This window comes from Pipistrellus hanaki (genome assembly GCF_964339955.1).
Source record: "Pipistrellus hanaki genome assembly, chromosome: 2".
Classification (NCBI taxonomy): domain Eukaryota; kingdom Metazoa; phylum Chordata; class Mammalia; order Chiroptera; family Vespertilionidae; genus Pipistrellus; species Pipistrellus hanaki.
Genome location: NC_140504.1, coordinates 52,463,352 through 52,483,182, shown reverse-complemented (window position 1 = coordinate 52,483,182; position 19,831 = coordinate 52,463,352). Strand labels below are relative to the sequence as shown.

Here is a 19,831-nt window from a genome sequence, read left to right as displayed (position 1 = left end):
AAAGCCCAACCCTCCTGTCTGAATTTAACCCAAGATTTAGGGGAGAAGACAGCACCTTATAGACGAAAATAAGAGCCAGTCACAATGACTACAGGACTAGCTAACGGAGAAGAAACACATGTCTTTTGGATATGCGGAAATCAACCACAGGATTTCGATGAACAACAGAATTCAAGAAAAGGACCAAACAACTCTTCCTCAGCAAACAGGACTCACTTCCCAGAGGCCTCAAACACAGCATTTCCCCTCTGTTCCCAAGTACGCTGGGGGCACATCTGATTACCCAGTCTAGGCCTTTAGCGGCACTGTTAAATACTGGAAGCCATTCTGAAGAGAACACTATGTTCTGTTCAAATGGTTTTAGTGCTGGTTTCTAAACGGGAAAATAAAAAATATAGAAAAAAAATAAATTAATGTTTTTATTTTATTTTTTAATCATCACCAGAGGATATTTCCCCCCCTTGCTTTTAGAAAGATTGGAAGGGGAGGGGGGCATAGGAGAGAAACATTGATATGAGAGAGACGCTGACTGGCTGTCTCCCCCACATGTCCCAACTGGGGCTGAGGAATGAATCTTCAACCCAGATATGAGGCCCTGAGAGGGAATTGAACCTGAGACCCCTTGGTCCATGGGCCGAAGAGCCAACCACCAAGCAACATGCAGGGCAATTAACTTGTTTATATTTTGCTATTTGTTTCCAGTTAACTAATAATTCCTTAAAAATGAAGATTGTCTATTTGATATAGTAACAATGCAAAAAAACCCACCTTTTTACAATGTTTTTCCGATACCATAATAAGCAGTTCTTAAGACACAGAAAAAGTCAAGGTAAGGCTTTAATGGCTTTTTTTGTTTTCCAGTCAGTATTTTTCCCCAATAGTTACCATCCTGGTAGTCAGTGTTTCAAACCCACACACTAAGAAGGGCTGCATTTTGGCACCTGTATTGAGAAGGAGTCCTCTTTCTATAACTACTACCAGAGAGAATTCCCAATAAACCAGATTTACGTTTACCTAAATATGGTGTAAAAACAACCAAAGGCATTTAACTCTGGCTATTGCAGAGCCAATTTTTAACACATAAATGAATTTATGTGTAACTGTTTACTTACGTGGAATGTAGGAGATCATTATCAGAATTAGGAATGCATAGTAGTCAAAGGAGAAATTGTATTTGTTAGGTAAACTGATGGAGTACAGGCCAGCCTGTCTGACAAAAGGCAAAGCAGCATATATTGTGAGCAATTCTCCTGACACTCCCATCGGATATAACACAATGAACAGCGTGTACCTAAAACAAAACAAAACACTCATTACTGAGGCTCAAAGCTAGCGTTAGTAGAAAGACGTACCCACCATTCTAATCAGTACTGCTGTTTTAGAAAGTACTGGTCTGTTTATACATTTTCCTGTTCATCCACTGTTGAAGATTAGGTTTTACAAGTCAGTTTTTTAAAAGGGCCTATAGCAGATATATTTCTGAATATTCTAAAATAAAATAAATGTGTTCAGTAAGTCTCAAACAACTCTTCAAAAACAATTCCCTAAACTAACTGTAGTGATGCCAAATATTTACATCGAATTTACCCTATGGGTTGGGAGTGGATGGGGCATGTGCAGGGAGGTGGGAGAAGGTGTTGGAGCATTTGTCTAGGAATCCTTAACAATGTACACCAAGTCTGGTCTACAGACAGAAAAAAATAGCGCATTCCATGTGTGTGCACTGCTACCATTACTCAAAGGTCTGTGCATGCTATTGTGAAAACTGAAATTTATGCTAATTTAAAAAATTAAAAATTTATGCAAACTTTTTGTCATGTAAGTTTTTTTAAAAAAATATATTTTATTGATTTTTTTACAGAGAGGAAGGGAGAGAGATAGAGAGCTAGAAACGTCGATGAGAGAGAAACATCGACCAGCTGCCTCCTGCACACCCTCCACTGGGGATGTGCCCGCAACCAACGTACATGCCCTTGACCGGAATCGAACCTGGGACCTTTCAGTCCGCAGACTGATGCTCTACCGCTGAGCCAAACCGGTTTCAGCTGTCATGTAAGTTTTCAATGAAAAAACTAATTACTAGCACATGGGAGAATCCACACAATTTCTTTCACTTTAAAAAGAATTTCTTTACGTTTCAAAGAGAATTTAGAGAGAAGTTTGTCCTATGATATAAACTGGAAGTCATTTTGAGGTATAAGTATTGCTGAAGACAATGAAGGGAAAAAAGGAGATATATGTACTACTATATGTAATACTTTAAACCACATGTGTCAAACACACGGCCCGCGGGCCAAATCCAGCCCGCCAGGCCTTGCAATGTGGCCCGCACCGCGCTGTCATCACTGCACTCCGCTGTCAGTTTATGACATTGTCAGTTTATGATTGTTCAGTAAACCATTTGGCCCACGATTTAGGCTGGATTTTAGATTTTGGCCCCTTCTCTGATTGAGTTCGACACCCCTACTTTAAACAATAAAATTTTTTTTAAAAAAAGTATTGCTGAAGAAATCATCAGCTCAGATTTTAAAAAGCCTTTGATGCAGCATTATTCACAATAGCCAAGATATGGGAGCAACCTAAGTGTCCACTGATAAAGATTATAATAATGAAATATAACTCAACCAAAAAAATAATAAAACCTTGCTATTTGTGATGGATGGCCCTAGAGGATATCATGCTAAGTGATGTGTCAGACAGAGAAGGACAAATACCATATGATTTCACTTCCATGTGGAATCTAAAAACAGAACAAACAAAACAAAACAGACTCATAGACACAGAAAACAAACTGATGGTTGCCAGCGGGGAGGGGAGGGGGGGTGAGTGGGAAAGGTGAAGGGGAGTAAAATGAGTTATGGGGATGTGATGTACAGCATAGCGAATACAGAGTCAACAATATTATAATAGCTTTGGAGAGTGACCGATAACTAATTTTACTGCAGTGATCACTGTGTAAGGTGTATAAATAGTCGGATAACTATGTTGTACATAATATTGTAAACCAACTATACTTTAATAATTAAAAAATAAAGTGTTTGGCTGTTTGTGGCTGACAGTGAGAACTATCCTTCAGAATTCCAGGTACAGGCATTTCCAGGCGCTGAGAAATCTGTGGTGATCAAAGGAAGACGTTCTCCACTGCCAGCCTCAGCTGAGGAGGACGACGGGAAAGGAAGAATTCTCCATAGGCCATGGGAAACAGGGACAAAAGAATCCTTCTCCAAAGGCCTGGTCCAGGAATGCTCCCTATAGCTTTCACAATGCCTGCCAGGTTGGTTAGAACCCATGTTTTTCTCATTCTTCCCTTTTCCTAATAAAAATGTGTACTAGAAAAAAAGGGAAGAAAATAAAGAAGTGCATGTACTTGAAATGTCACAAACAACTGGTCTGCCTCTAATTTAATCACCCAGCTCATACACTGCCTAGGAACCACTCTTTTCCTCCCATGAAAGGAGGCATTTAGGCCCCAAGGATAATTTTACTCCTTTTATGTTGTCAATCCTCCCCATAGTCTTTTCAATTCAGAGAATTGATTACAGCTGTCTCATGGATTAGTTCAGATAAATAGATGGCCTTTTATCCAACTCATAATGAATATTACTGTAAAAATAATCAAAGCAAAAATAAACTGATACTAATCTAAACTGCTATTAATTAGAAATTAATTTAAGAGTCATAGCTTGTTGACAAAATTGAGGAGAACTGGATTTGGTCCAAAAATCATCATAATGGCAGAAACTCATCAGTAAAATTTGATGCAGACAAAAAAGGGATGGTACATCAAATCATTATTGAATAATTGAAATGCAAAGAATTGATTCAATAAAAAAAAAATTTAAACCAGTATTTCTAGAATCAAAATTAAGTCGAGTTCCTTATCCTGATGAAATCTACAGTCTGGCTTTCTACCCATCCCCGGTCTCAGTACACTTTTTAAAAAAAACTTATAAGCAGTATTTAGACAATATTACAATGATAGATCATTTCAAAAGTTAGTCTTCATTCCCTGTACTTCTTTACCTGGCCCATTTGATGAGGTAAGGCAGGTGGTTTAATAGACTGAAGGTGTAAAAGGAGTAACGGATAATTTCTGTGATTGTCCAGGCAATAACAAACAGAAGGACACTGTCTTCACTCTGTACCTGGAGGAAAAGAAATACAAAAGCAAATAACATTTGATAACTAAGAGCACTCACAATGTGCAGCACCCCTCCCCGCAGTCCCTTTACTGAGCTGGGGGTTCCAGCATGTGGACACAGTCCCTGGTGTCCATCCTCAGTGACTACAGCACAGCGCAGAGAGCTTGCCACAGAAAGGAACTCATGCCCATGACAACTGTGTAGAAAATCAATGGGAAGAGACAAGTGAGAGGAACTCAGCTTACCGATGAGTGAGAGATGCAGGGACTGGGAATTACATGAGCTGTAGCCCACAAAAAGAAATTAACACAAGGAGAATGTGAATGGATATTAGTGGGAGTCCAGAGTGGTTCGATAAGAAGGGTAGAAGTTAAGAAGGGTGGAAAGCTTGGATTTCATTAAGAATTTAAGTTGATCTGCAAGACAATGAGGAACGTAAGGAAATTTCAAGGAGGGGTAATACAGTAATTAAAACACAATTGTAGCCGTGGACCAGTAAGACTGGCTGGGTCCGCCTACGCACTGGAGGGCAGTGGGCTCGATTTCCAGTCAAGGGCGCATGCCTGGGCTGCAGGTTCGAACCAGTCAACATAGCTTTCTCACATTGATGTTTCTCTCCTCCTCTTGCCCCCGCTTCCATTCTCTTTAAAAACCAATGAGAAAAAATATCCTCGGTTAACAGCAGCAAACGATGCTACTGAAGAGGCAAATTCACTGGGTAGGATGGATTCAAGTGGGAGAAGAGCTGGAGACCATCTACGAGACAAGGCCCATTTATTCTCGCACCGGTGACTTCTTCCCCATTTAACTCAAGAATTAAAGAAGCTTCCATGCTGATCACAGGAAGTAGCTAAGGCCAGACGAGCTTTGGGATTCCTAACTCCTATGAAGTTGTTTTCATGCAGAAAAAACAATAAATTTCTAAAAGAGCTCCTTAGGTGTTTTTCTTTTCTTTTTTAAAGAGATGTTCTCACTAGATGCCTCAGACTGCAAATCTTACATGATAATCTATTTCTGTGGCTTGAACTTTCAACACCTTCCTACCCACCCCTGCTAGGTTTACCAGGATCCTTAGTGCTTGAAAACCAGTCTTAAGAAACAAGCTCCCACTGCAATTCACTTACATTTTCTTGCATCCAAAAAGGGCAGTTCAGAGTCGAATGTGAAGAAGAAATTCCACTGAGTAAACTGAACACATTTTAATTATAAGATGGATCGTGTCTTATTCCTAGCATTTAACACAACAGAGGTATGGCCTGCTAATCTTAACTCTTGCCTTGTATGTGCAATGTTAATAGTTTTCAGCACTTTATTCTTCCTCAGAAAGTGTACATGGAGTGATCCACCCACACAATGAAATAAGCAGTCATTTACATACCTATTAACTAAATTGCCCTGACAAAGAATCTCAAAGCTGCAGTTACCATTCTCTAAAAATGATAAAATTTTATATTGGCAAGAGCAAGAGCAAGAGTACTTTTTGTTTCCCTGGTGCTCTCTTACTGGCCAAAGTAAAGTAAAGGCTAACGCCTCTAGAGCTTTCATTTTTCAGTCTGTCCCCAAATCCCTGCTTTAACACCCCTCTATACTAAAATACTCTCAGAGCACACTTTGCTTTTTGATGTACTTTGTAATCTTCCTCATCTTAAGAAGGTATGTTTTATAGCTTTGGGCTCAAGCCTTGCTCAAACATCTTTGGGTAATAATATTTTGCACTGCAAACGTCTTGAAAGCTGGGAGTGTGTTTTATTCATCTTTTGATTCCCAAAAGCACTTTGTGCTTTTCACAAGTAGGAGCTCAACAAATATTTGTAAAGCAAATAAATTCAATCTTAATCAGGTAATTTCAAGACTCAGTTCCCTGTTTTTGATAACCAACATCAGTTTCTGTGTAGTCTTAGTGGCCTTCAAGTAGATAGGTAACAAACGAAACCCCTGAAACCTCCTACTCTGATCCCGCCTAGTGGTTATTTGATTGACACCTCCTATTGTCCACGCCCCCCTTCCCAGATAGTCTTGAATCAAAACAACTGTAACATACTCAGACCCAGGCTAAGTGTGAAAGCAGTTTGCTCCCAGAGTCCACCTATAGAGACCATGCCATAATTTTAAAAATATGAGGATGGGGGAAATGACCATTTTGCATTAATGACATCCTCAGATCAATGGCAAGTGCAACGCTGTTATTAGGAGAGACTTGGGCCCTGGCCGGATTGCTCAGTTGGTGGGAGCATCGTCGCATACACCAAAAGATGGTGGGTTTAGTTCTTGGTCAGAGCACATACCCAGGTTTTGGGTTCAATCCCCAGTCAGGACACATGCAGGAGACAATGGATCAATGTCTGTCTCTCTCTCTCCCCCTCCTCCTTCCTCTCTCTTTAAAATCAATTTAAAAATAAGTTCTTTGATAAGGAATTTTAAAAAAGGAGGACTTGGGTAAAGTCAGAGATCAACCTTACCTAATTTGCAGATAATTGCCCATTAACACAAAACAGGGCAGAATGTAATGAGTTAAAAGAATAAGATACCCAGCCAGCATGGCTCAGGGGTTGAGTGTAGGCCTATGAGCCAGGTGGTCATGGTTAGATTCCTGACAGTAAGGTATCCGGGATCATGATCGCATCTCAACTAACTTCCTCAGCCTCCGACACAGGGAATATACTGAATCAATGCTCTTTTTTTTTCTTTCTTTCTTTTTTTTAATATATTTTATTGATTTTGTACAGAGAGGAAGGGAGAGAGATAGAAAGCTAGAAACATCGATGAGAGTCATCGATCAGCTGCCTCTTGCACACCCCCTACTGGGGATATGCCTGCAACCAAGGTACATGCCCTTGACCGGAATCGAACCCGGGTCCCTTCAGTCCCCAAGCCGACACTCTATCCATTGAGCCAAACCGGTCTCGGCAATGCTCTTTAACTTGAATGATACCTTGTATTTTCTATCTTTTTTAGAAAGCAGGAGTTGGGGACACTTTCTAACAAGTGGGGAGCCTCCTTTCTATCAAGGGCCAATTACCAGAGAAAAAGAGTCAACTGATAGACTTACTGAAGTAAAAACAGGCAGTTTACCTTTGGAGGGATTTTGAGGTACAAAGCAGGAGGATTGTAAAAACATCAGACTCAGCTGATTTTTTAATTAAGATCTAGAAACATATTTTATTAATTATCTTATCTAATAAAAGAGTAATATGCAAATTGACCATCGCTCCAACACACAAGATGGCTGCCCTCATGTGGACACAAGATGGCCAGCAGGGGAGGGAAGTTGTGGGTGATCAGGCCAGCAGGGGAGGGCAGTTGGGGGCAATCAAGCCTGCAGGGGAGGGCAGTTAGGGGTGACCACCAGCTGGAAGAGGAGGGAAGTTGGGGGTGACCAGGCCTGCAAGGAAGGGCAGTTGTGGGCAATCAGGCCAGCAGGGGAGGGCAGTTGGGGGCGACCAGACCTGCAGGGAAGGGCAGTTGCGGGGGAGCCAGGCCTATAGGAGAGAGCAGTTTGGGGAGTGGGGGACCAGCCCTGCAGGGGAGGGCAGTTAGGGGTGACCAGGCCTTCAGGGGAGGGCAGTTAGGAGCAATCAGGCTGGCAGGGAAGTGGTTAGGGGGTGATCAGGCTAGCAGGCAGAAGCGGTTAGGGGATATCAGGAAGGCAGGCAGGTGAGCAGATGAGAGCCAGCAGTCCTGGATTCTGAGAGGGATGTCCGACTGTCAGTTTAAGGCCTAAACAGGCAGTTGGACATCCCTTGAGGGGGTCCCAGGATGGAGAGGGTGCAGGCTGGGCTGAGGAACACCCCCCAAACTGTGCACGAATTTCGTGCACTGGGCCTCTAGTCCAGAATAAGAGGTTTAATATGCCCACACAAAGATTTGCACTTAAATGTTCACAGTAGCATTACGTATATATTAGCTGAAAAGTAAAACAACCCAAACATCCACAACCGATGACTGGATAAACAAAATGTGATGCACATCCACAGTGGAATCCGATTCAGCACCACAGAGGAAAGAAACTGGGATACCTGCTATAACACAGGTGGACCTTGAAAGCAGGATGCTGGGTGAAAACAGCCAAATGCAAACGACTACCCTTTGTATAACTTCATGTATATAAAACGGCCAGAAAAGAGAAATCTACAGTCAGCAGATGAAGATTGGCTGGGGCTGGGAGTGGGAATGGAGATAACTTTTGAAGGGCATGAGGGGTCATAGTGTGGTGAAGGAAATATTCTAAGACTGGATTTTGGCGATGGTTATAAACTTTGTGAATTTACTAAAAGGCATTAAATTGTAGCTTAAAATGGGCAAACTTTGTGGTATATAAATTATACCTCCATTGAGTTGTTGATTTTTTAAAAGAATATGGTGCTTACTTTAAATGCATGCAATTGCCTTTTAAAGGAAAAGGGGGAAGAGGTTTTAGCAGTGGTTTGAACTTGGGAGTAGATGGGGCATCCAAGGAAAAGAGGGAGACAGGTTTAGACTAGGTTTGCCAATAATGTCTTGTAGAAGCAATGTTTCAAAGATACGTGCCCATAGCATGGCCCAGTGGGGGAGTGGGCACAGCAGCCCTGCCGGCAGGAAACCTTCCTGGGCCTGGTAGTGAGCTGCATGCTGGACCCTCAGGCTGCAGGCGACAGGTTTCCGTCCGCTGCTCTCCAGCAAGGGAGGAGGCGTTGGGTGTGGGTGGCTTGTATAATTTAGCCAAGGGAGTTTACATAAAATTCAAGCTGGAGAAACAAATGAATGCAAGAGAAAAACCTTTACACACAAACAACATCATATGTTTGACTTTAAAAGGCTCAGGGAGTATCAGTACAAGAAAAGCTGTCATTTTTATTACATTAGAAGAAAAACAGATGGTGCCACATAAGAAAATCACTACTGTAGAAACTCTATTCTTCTTGGCATTTTGGAACCTGCTGCTTATCACTCTGGTTATTGCAAAAAATAAAAATAAAAATAAAAATCTCCTGACCATGCTTTATGGTGAGTTTCTTTCTTCTTCTTCTCAATACCCCTTTCACGTGTGAAGAGATTCTGGTAAAATCAAAGCTGCGAGGACAAGAGCCTGTTCTTGGCAAAAGTGTGAAGAGTGTGGTTACCTTCGTCTGTTATGGCTGCCGTAATAAAACACACAGACTGGGTGGCTTAAACAACAGCACTCATTTCCTTAGGTTTAGAGGCTCAAAGTCCAAGATCAGGGTGTCAGTGCACGTGGTTCCTGGTGAGAACCCTCTCCCTGATGTCTGCAGGCTGCTCATCACTGTGTTCTCACATGCAGGAGAGAGGGAGGAAGCTCTCTAGGGTCCCTCTTACGGGGGAACTAATGCCCAGGACCTGATCTAAACCTCCCAAAGGCCCCATCTCCAAATACCATCACTTTGGGGCTCAAAGTGCATGCTTCTATATCTGGCTTATTTCACTTGGCATAATGCTTTCAATGTGCATATTTCAACCGAAGTCCACATATAAACTTAAGGAGACACAATTCAGTCCACAGCAATGTTCCAGACCAGGTGTCAGCAAATTTTTCCTGCAAAGGGCCACACGTATATTTTAGGTTTTGTGTCACATGCCATCTTTGTCAAGGTTTCTATGTTGTTTTTTACTCCTTTAAAAATGTGAAAACCATTACAAATTGCAGGCTAGATTTGGTCCACAGGTCAATTTGACCCCCCAACTTTGCTTCCTGTTAACTTCTACAAATATCATTCTTCAGCCTTCCTTTGGGGGAGTGTGTGTGTGTGTACTGCCAGAGTGGGAGGGTGGGGAGAGAGCAATCTATCTATAACCAGTGGACACTATGAAGACAGGAAGTACTTAAAAACACGTATAGGCAAGTTTTTCATGTATATTATCTTAACATCTCAGTAATCTTTTTCTTGTTTGTGGTAAAATATATATAACATAAAATTTACCATTTTAACCATTTTAAGTGTATAATTAGGTGGCATTAAGTACATCCACCATTCACTGTGCAACCATCACCCCTATCCATTTCCAAAACTTTTTCATTATCCTAAACAAAACACACCCATTAAGTAAAATCTCCACTTCTCTCTCCCTCTAGCCTCTGATAACCACTATTCTACTTTGTCTTTTTTTTTTTTTTTTTTTAATTTAGGTATATTTTTATTAATTTCAAAGAAGAGAGATAGAAACATCAATGATGAGAGAATCCTTGATTGGCTGCCTCACCCCTTACTGGGGATTGAGCCCACAACCTAGGCATGTGGATGCTCAACCACTGAGCCACACCAGCTGGGCTACTTTAAATCTTTAAAAACTTACTTATTCTAGTTATCTCATTTAAGTGGGATCATACAATATGCGTGTTTCTGTGTCTGGCTTACTTCACTTAGCATAATGATTTCAATGTCCATTCATTTTTCAGGCTGTATCAGAATTCCCTTTCTTTTTAAGGCCGAGTAATATTCCATTGTATAAAATCCCATTTTTGCTTATCAGTCTATCTGATGGGCATTTGAGTACTTCTATCTTTTGGCTATTGTGAATGATGCTGCTATAAATATGATGTACAAATATCTGTTTCAATAACTGTTTTCAATTTTTCTGGGTATATACCAAGGAATGGAATTCCTATATCATTTGGCAATGTTTAACTTTTTGAGGAACAGCCAAGCTGTTTTCCACAGTGGCTGCACCATTTTTACATTCCTACCAACAGTAACAAGGGTTCTATTCTCTTCATATCTTCACCAAAACTTATTTTACTTTTTTTGACAGAGACATGCTAATGAGAATGAAGAGGCATTGTGGTTTTCATACACACTTCCCTAATGATTAGTGATGTTGAGTATTTTTTCATGTGCTTACTGGTCATTTGTACATCATCTTTTGATAAATGTTTATTCAAGGCCGTTGCCTAATTTAATTATTGTTTTTAAATGAATTATTTTTACTAATTATAGTGACAACAGCATTAAAAATAATTATATCTAATAGTTACCAAACTCTTACCATATGACTAGGATTTTATTTGTCTCACTGAATTCATATCTTACAGATGAGAAAAGTAAGGCTTATGGAAGTTTGAGCCCAGGTTGTGCCCTGAAACCTGAATAGTTCTGACTTGTCTTCTTGGTCTTCAGGTCTTAAACACAACACACACGTACTTTTTATATGTAATGTATATGAGTACATATGTCTGTGTAATAGGCATATATGTATGTATTTATATGTACACATATGCACATATGTATATCCTAGCTTTCTTGCTTAAAAGGACAAGAAGCAATACTATTCCAGTAGCATCTCAACTACCCAAGTATTGGTTCCTAAATACTATCCTCATTGCTTCTTGGCCTTTAGATTACATCAAGTCTAAATACCATCCTCAACTAAAAGAAACCAGGCTCCCTGACAAAATGGCTGATTCCAGGGCTGGGGCAGAGGAAATGCAGTGAGTCTGAAAGTCTTTTTTGTCAGAAAGTAAGGAAATGCTCAAGAAATGATGAGACAAGTCAAAAGGTCAAGGAAAAGGCCTCCCAATGGCCAAATCACAAACAATTTTAGCATCAAAGTAAATGATAATCCACTGGATCATATAAAAATTAATGAATTTAAATTGATATAAATAAAATAAATAAACAAATGGGAGAAAAGGGAAGCTATTCCTTATAGCAGGATGCCAACTAATACATGTAAAAAATATGGCAGAAATAAAGAACCACCATTTGGTAACCATCATATATAGGCAGAAGTCCCACAAAATACAAATCAACAAAAAGAGGAAAATGATGACTTGAAGATGGAAAAAGCTGGCATACACAACCAGGCGATCAGGGTCAACATCACCAAGGGTAGGCTGGGCCGTCATGGCACTGCCACCTCACATACTGCCCTGAGATGAGTGTGGCACCGTTTCTGTGGTACTCTTGCCAAGAATGCATGGCTTGGACTAGTTATGAGGGAACACTGGATGGATCTAGGTTGAGGGTCACTAAAGAAATGAAGGCCTTTACTCTTTAAAACTGTCAAGGACATGGGAGGGAGGGAGGAAGGGAGGGAGGGAGGGAGGGGGAGAGAGAGAGAGAGAGAGAGAGAGAGAGAGAGAGAGAGAGAGAGAGAGACAGACACTGACTCTCCAGGGTGATGGGTCTGAAGAGACCTGACAACAAATGCAATATGCTTGTGGCAGGGAAACCACAGCAGCCTTGCTCTCCTTTCCCCCAGTCCTCGGCATAATATCTGGGGCACAGGAGATACTTCATGTACTTGAGTAGTTAGGGGTGACAGGACATCAAGTACATCTTGCTCTCAAGGTTTAGGAAAAGACGAATGATAATGGGTGCATAAATATAGAACAGTAGGCCACAGGACAAATGCAGCAAAATGTCAACAGTTGGGGAACCTGAGTGAAGGGAATATGAGAGTTTTTTGTACTGTTCTGGCAATTTTTCTGTAAATTCGAAATTATTTCACAAAAATCATTTAGGTACAAGCATCCCCTCTGTGGGCAAATATAACTATGATCTTGTTTCTAGATATGTTGTTTTTGATACAAAGCCTCCGAATCTCTTGGAAAAGGTGTGTTATATAATCACACACACAAACATTAGAACACTTAAAACAAACATATATATAAGAGCACATTAAGAGAAAGTAACTTGAGAAGGAATAATTTATTTAATGCTGACCCTCACTCAATTTGTATCAACATTAGTACTGTCTTAGACTGTAAAAATACTGAGGGAAGGTCTATAAAATCGCTCCGAAGAGGGGTTAGCTTAGTTATAAGGCAAAATCCAATGTTTAATAAACGCTTTAGATGAAGATAATAATAATGACTAAAATAATAACTCCCATTAGCAGGGCTAATTATTCTTTAAGTATGATAAAAACAATTACATGCAAAATTTCACCAGATAATTGTAAAACTATTTTAATAGCTACAAAACACATTCATTTATATGTGAAAAGTCAATTATATCTGTTTTAAATTTTCGGACATAGAAAAGAATTCAAAACAGTTCTTTAGAAGTTTGTCACTAAATTTTTTGACAAGATTAGGTTATATCACAGCTAATATGTAGCTCACATTAATTGAGCACTTGCTAAGTGCCAGGTACTGTTCTAAGTGCTTTCTATGTATCAATTCATTGAGTCCCAGGACCATTCCATGAGGGGAAACTGGGCCTGGGAGGCTGGGACAATTCCTTAGGAATTGGAATAGACTACTGGAGCCCCTCAACTGGGGCAGCTGAGGTGTGACATGTGGCCCCAGCACCTTGTCCTTCCTCTGCTTATCAGTTACCTACTATATGGTATTGCAATCTGCTCAGTTTTGCTCCTGTATTATGCTGGAAAGCCTGTGAGGGCAGCATTCATGAATTTCCTTTTTCATGTAGCCTAGTGCTTAATTAGCATAATACCCACAGTATAGATGATACTGAATAAATATCTATTGAGTGAATAAGAATCAATAAATAGATAGTGACCCTTCTGCAGCCTGAGCCTGCATGTCTCTCACTTGGTGGAACAGTCTTGGGTGAGTAGGCAGGTCCCGGGGAGGGGGAGGCTGAGGATCTCAGGGCAGATGCCTGGTTGTGACTTCAGTGGAGAGTTTGCACTGGAGAATAGGACAATTCTGACAACCATCCCGGTCCCTTATATAATTTTATTAAACTTTTTGAACAAAAATGTAACGCATTTAGCCATCTACTTAAAAGGAATTACATCCTTGATAAGAAAAAAAAAATTGAAATGTAACAAATATTGACATGTGATTGTTTTTTTAAAAAGTTTGGATTAGTATTAGTCTTTTCACATGACAACTGATAATTAATATTTATTAAAAATCCATGTTAAGGTACATGGTGAAAAAACAAAATATTATTGCATTTTTAATGGAAAATATGAGTTACATTATAAAGAAATATTGACACTATTCCTCTTTAAAGGAGAGAAAAGCACGTATCTACATAGATTTATAAAAAAAATCTACAATGACAAAAAAACTGGTTAACAAATTCTTTCCATTACAACATAATAACTAAAGACTATTTTTTTTTTTTTTTTTGGTAAGGACTATTTTTTTTATGTGGATAAGGGCCTAATTAAGTGTTTTGGCCTGCCAAAACAACTCTTGGTCATGAAATCAATTCTTCTAAACATGCAATGAGAAAAATGTTTAAGCATGCACTCAACAAATAACGCATGAACAATTCTGCATTTATGACCAAGTCAGACATGCAGATCTGAATACTAAAATGCTCCCATTAGTCGAACTTTCATGTGTTTACCCCATTTCCTGAAAAGCATGAAGGAAGGGTGTTAGCTTCCTCAACAAGCCTCGCTAGGTACTACAATTCGCCTCCCCTCCAATCAGTGCAACCCTGGAATCAAACAGACCTCAGACCTCAGACTTCCAGCTGCATGTCCTGAGGCAAGGGACTTTCTGAGTCCAGTGCCCTCAGGTGAGGATAAGCATGGCTGTTGTAGAATGAGAAAAACATATCAAGTGCTTAGCAAAGTGCTAGCCATTTAATAAATGGCAGTTATCCCATGAAAGGAAAAATTCAATTAAACAAATATTAAGTTCCTATTATTTATGCTAGCCATTGCTTTGGCTCAGTTTAGGCTGGTGGCTGTCTCTTTGGATTTAATAGCAAGATAATGTTTCATTTGCTTTTTACTGTTTAAGGGATGACATCTCTCCCTCTTCTTGAAGGTAAATATACTTCTACCACCTTTTGGATGTCACCGGTTACCAGCCTTTCCTAATCAAGTTCTGTTTGATTGATCATCTCACTTCCAACTATTTCCTTCAATGCAACTCAAGCCTGGAGATCACATCAGTATGGGATCATATTTAGTCCCAACCTTGATCACATTATTTGGTCCAATAGGATCACAACAATAGATTACAGTGGTCCCTTGGAGAGAACTAGGCACACTTACCCCACACTCTACCCCCAAACCTCCTTATATAGTAGTCCACTCAACACTGAGGGTAGTGAATAGATCATTATCAGAAATGAAAGTGACATGTCAAAAGAACATTAAACTGTGAAACGACATGGTCCTTTCTGTTCCATTATGACAGGTTAATAATTGCAAAAAAAATTAATAAGACAGAAAATAAAAATAAAGGCCATGTATACTGTCTGCTGGAGCAGGAATATTAACATAGTGGCCCATGGTCCTGATCTACTGATGTTCTCTTGGGCATATACAGTGCTTTAAAAATATTTGATCCTTTTTAAAATTGGGAGGATCCACATAAAAAATTCATCTGGATTTCTGCCTTTTAAAAAACAATTCAGACTGCATAACCCTGGATCCATTCAACAATCACTAGCTCTTGTGAGATGGCGCATGCACTGTCCAGTCACTGTTTTTCATGAACTTTCTTTTAAAATCCACCAGTGGGACAGACACCTGTTGCTATAGATGGCAAAGTGCTACTCAAATGTAACATTCTAAAAAACTAAAATTTGAAGACCTATAAAGTATTATTTAGTTTGATTCATTTTTGCATTTGAGACTTTGAACATACTTTTCTTTGAAGCAAAGACCTCAACAAAAGATTTCTTAAATCTGACTTAATAAGACAGCACCAATGCTGAAGGCAAAAGAGATGCACGATTTTCAAGTTTTTGGTTATTCTGGTAATTTTCTTGCCAGGGAAAAATAATGTAAAAGGGAGAAAATGCCAAAACTCACCCTGTTAAAAACAAACGTATATGTAGCAATCTGATGAAAACAAAAGTCTTTAATGCATCAAGCTTAATAATTAGTGTCACCCCTCTAAAATGCAAAGCTTACTCTCAGCATGCATCCACACATGTATATCAAGCCGTGTCTTACAAGTTTCCGAAGTGCACCAGGGTTTCACTTCAGACTTGAAAGGGTCCTCTCTCTGGAAAATGCAGAGAACTTAGTAATATGCTTTATTTTATCCATGACGCATCACAATTTGTAATGAGAGCTTCCTAACTACATAGGGCATCTTGACATGAGTAAGTAAAAAAAGTTATTGAGTCCTTTCTTGGAAGAAACTGAAATACTGAAATATACTTTATATCTCTCTCATAGGAGCAGGGGGAAGGTGATGATTTCTCAAGATTCCTAGGGAGACCTACGGCATTCACTGTGCAAACCACTGTCAGGAGGGTGAACATACTGGTATTCTTGCCAGATTAATTACTTTTATTTATTATCTTCTATATATTTTATTGATTTTTTACAGAGAGGAGGGAGAGAGATTGTTAGAAACATCTATCAGCTGCCTCTTGCACACTTCCTACTTGGGATGTACCTGCAACCAAGGAACGTGCCCTTGACCAGAATCGAACCTGGGACCTTTCAGTCCGCAGGCTGACGCTCTATCTACTTAGCCAAACTGGTCTCGGCAGATTAAGTGTTTTTAATTAAACTACTGAACCTTTATATTCATGCTTGAAAATAAAGTTATAATGAAAAAGCTACAGTATATAAAGAACCAAGTTGGCAAAGGAACAAGTGATTTAAGAGATAATTCCTATTGCCATTTATTACTAAGTTTCCAAGTGAATATTAATCAGTGCTTTAAAAATGCCACTCATTGTACTGTGGGCAGACCTGTTTAAAAGCAGTTTATAAGTAATAAGTTTTAACTTTCCTTGACTTTGCTGACATGTTTTAGCAATGCTCATGATGCATGCCAATCATCTCACTTTAACAGTGTGAAATGAGAATCTCTGAGCGCATTAAGATAATAATGTTGACTATTCTCCTCTGGTATCTTTTAACTCAAATAAGAGAGAAAAAGCCTGTGAAATAGTTTTCAACAAGATAAACCTGGGGACATGCCATCATGGTGAATCCTCTGAGGAAGCCAAGCTGCAGGCCTCACCAGTTGCTACCACTGCAGATGAGACCACCATCCACAGATTCCCACATCTGCAATTAGGATTTTTATAACAACTTAACTTAGGGCACTAAAAACATCTCTGGATTTAAAGAACAATGCATACCAAGTATACCATATTAATTTGCTTTGATGTTTTGGTTTCTTAAAAAAATCATAGTCAAGTATATATGAGACAAAACACATAAAAACCTAATTGACTGAAGTCAAAAGAATGGTACATATTATACCGAACACTTAACATCTACAGCTGTACTGTCCAATATGGTAACCTCCAATCACATGTGGCTAAGTAAAATAAAATGAAATTAAAATTCAGTATTGAGTCATACTAATCTCATTTCAGGGATTCCTATAGTAAGTAGGTACTGAATGGACAGCACAGGTATGGAATGTTTCCACCACTGTGAAAAGTCCTACTGGACAGTGCCTGAAGACAAAACACTTAATCTACTAGTAGAAAAACTTGGTAAGAAACATGTGTCATCGCTACATACTACCAAAAAGTTATTATTATTATTGAATAGTCTAAATAAGCATCTTAATTCATTTCACCGTCAAACCACCGGTGAAAATTTATTTGAATGCCAGAACTCCCTCACTGGAAACTCACTGCTGACAGTGAAACTTGACAGCACAGTTCTGGCACAAAGCTTTGTTTCCCCGTGTGATTCTTCACTTCAAGCTGATGACATATAATTGAAGCTGAAACCACTTAGGCTCCCAGCCTGTAAATCTCATGTACTTATCTGGGAAACTATTTTTTTTTTTTTCTTCCTTCATTCTCATTCCTTTTCTATGACAGTTTTCTAGGGTCAGAAGTCAAGCATCTTTGTTAAACCCAGGACTGCAATCAACCAGACTTGGCTCTGAATCACAGGCTTCCTATGATTTGTAAGTAGCAGCAATACCTAAAGATACTACCTAATAGCCTGGCCGGTGTGCTCAGTGGTTGAGCCAGGAGGTTGTGGTTTGATTCCCTGTTGGGGCACATGCCTAGGTTGCAGGCTCGATCCCCAGCGTGGAGCCTGCAGGAGGCAGCCAATCAATGGTTCTCATCATTGATGTTTCTCTCTCTCTCTCTCTCTCTCTCTCTCTCTCTCTCTCTCTCTCTCTCTTGCTCTCGCTCTCTCTCTCTCTCCCTTCCTCTGACATAAAAAAATATTTTTTACAAAGATACTACCTAATAGTATAGGAAGGTCTTATACTTGAAGAGGATGTGTTCCAACAAGAAACTTCTGTCAGAAATTTCATTATGAAAAATAGGAGTAATATAGGAGACCCCACTGATGCATTTAGTACATCAATTAAATGGGGGGGGGGTAAATAATATTTAAATAGACAGGCTGGGCTGTAAAAGGCACTGAAAGATCTAAGATCTGGAAGTTCTGGAGCAAAGGAAACAGAAGAAGCCAATAGTGCTCAAGCCTGAATGGATGGCATCTGCCAGGACAGCCTAGAATGCGGTAGCCTAGGGCAGGTCTGCCTGGCCCTGGCCCCCTCCCGAGGGAGATTCCCCCAAGTGAAGGTAACTGTGCAGTGTCTTGGGAGTTTGCTGGTATAACTGCTCTCTCATAACGGACTGACAACAGAAATGGTAGATGGCAGATTTAGCTCTTGGGGAGAGAAAGCAAAAGAAAAGGCCCTAAGAGGCTTCAGTGAGGATATTTGTGGTGCAGGGTCACCACCAGCAGCAGAGCCCAGAGGAGATAAAGATTAACATTAAAGCAAATGAAACCAATTTCTTGATTTTGTTCACCTTGGAACCTAGTCATGGACAGGATGGACAAAAGTAGGTTTAAAAGCTATTTGTATGAAAAATAATACAGAATAAGTAATAATACAAGAATAAGTAATAATACAAGAATAAACTGTTTCACATACTCACAACTACAAACCTACTTTTGTCCTACCCTGTACTAACTGACAAGGGGGATGTGTTCTGTGGGAAGTGGCTTGCATAGTTTAAGATGTTTATTGTTTTTGTTTTTTACTGACAATTTTCAAAGTACAGTACCATCAGAGTAAAACATATTTTAAACAACTGAGTTCCAGTGGAGTTTTTCATGGGCTACAAAACAACCAAGACAATGGAAGTAAGATGCAATGTGGCACGTCCTGACTGAACAGGATCTAAATATTTTTCAATATTTTGAAATAAAACGTTTACACACAACTCAAGAAAATGTTGGAGAGGAATAGACAAAAAAACAGGAAGAGAAAAGTAGATAATCTGATTTTGGCAAATCATCTATGCTAAAGATAGGCAATGGCAAAATAAACCATCCAGCTATGAGCAAAGTAACTATCTTTAAGTGTCCATAATTAACATATGTGGAAAGTGACATTGAAGTACTGCAGCATTTGTCTAAGAGTTGTCTAAAGTTTGACAGTGCCTGATTAACAATCAAATAATGAGGTTTCTACCTTTAGGAGAGAGGCTGGTTTTAAAAGTAACTGTGATGCAGAGCCACCTACAGAAATATTTAAAATAGAAAGTAAGATGGAATAGGGTGGAGAATTTTAGACAGCCAACATTCAATGGGCCCAAAAGATACTGACTGCTTCCCAATGGCCTTTGCTAACTGAGTGGAACGTCACCGTGGAAAGGGCAGTGGGCGAAAGACCTTTGGTACGAGCATGATGCCTGAGGAGGGATGATGTGCCCTCCCTGCCTCAGTGAGACGCCATGCTCATGGATACCTGCTAGGGACAGAAGCGAATGCAACCACAGGAAATGCCAACAAGAAAAGCAACCTCAGGAGGTGGAAAATCACGAGCACACTGTGATCCCAGTTGGAGGACCCAGAACGACCTG

General features: G+C 39.7%; 1 protein-coding gene across 3 annotated transcripts in view; it reads right to left on the bottom strand.

Moving 5' to 3' along the window:
• Positions 1-19,831, bottom strand: part of HACD2 (3-hydroxyacyl-CoA dehydratase 2) — an 86,436-nt gene that overhangs the window by 7,248 nt on the left and 59,357 nt on the right. For all 3 annotated transcript variants that reach the window (XM_084871748.1, XM_084871750.1, XM_084871749.1), the window contains 2 exons: positions 4,024-4,145; positions 1,113-1,291 (listed from right to left, as the gene is read on the bottom strand). In XM_084871748.1, the coding sequence (XP_084727874.1) occupies positions 1,113-1,291; positions 4,024-4,145 (301 nt within the window). The remainder of the gene's footprint in view (positions 1-1,112; positions 1,292-4,023; positions 4,146-19,831) is intronic.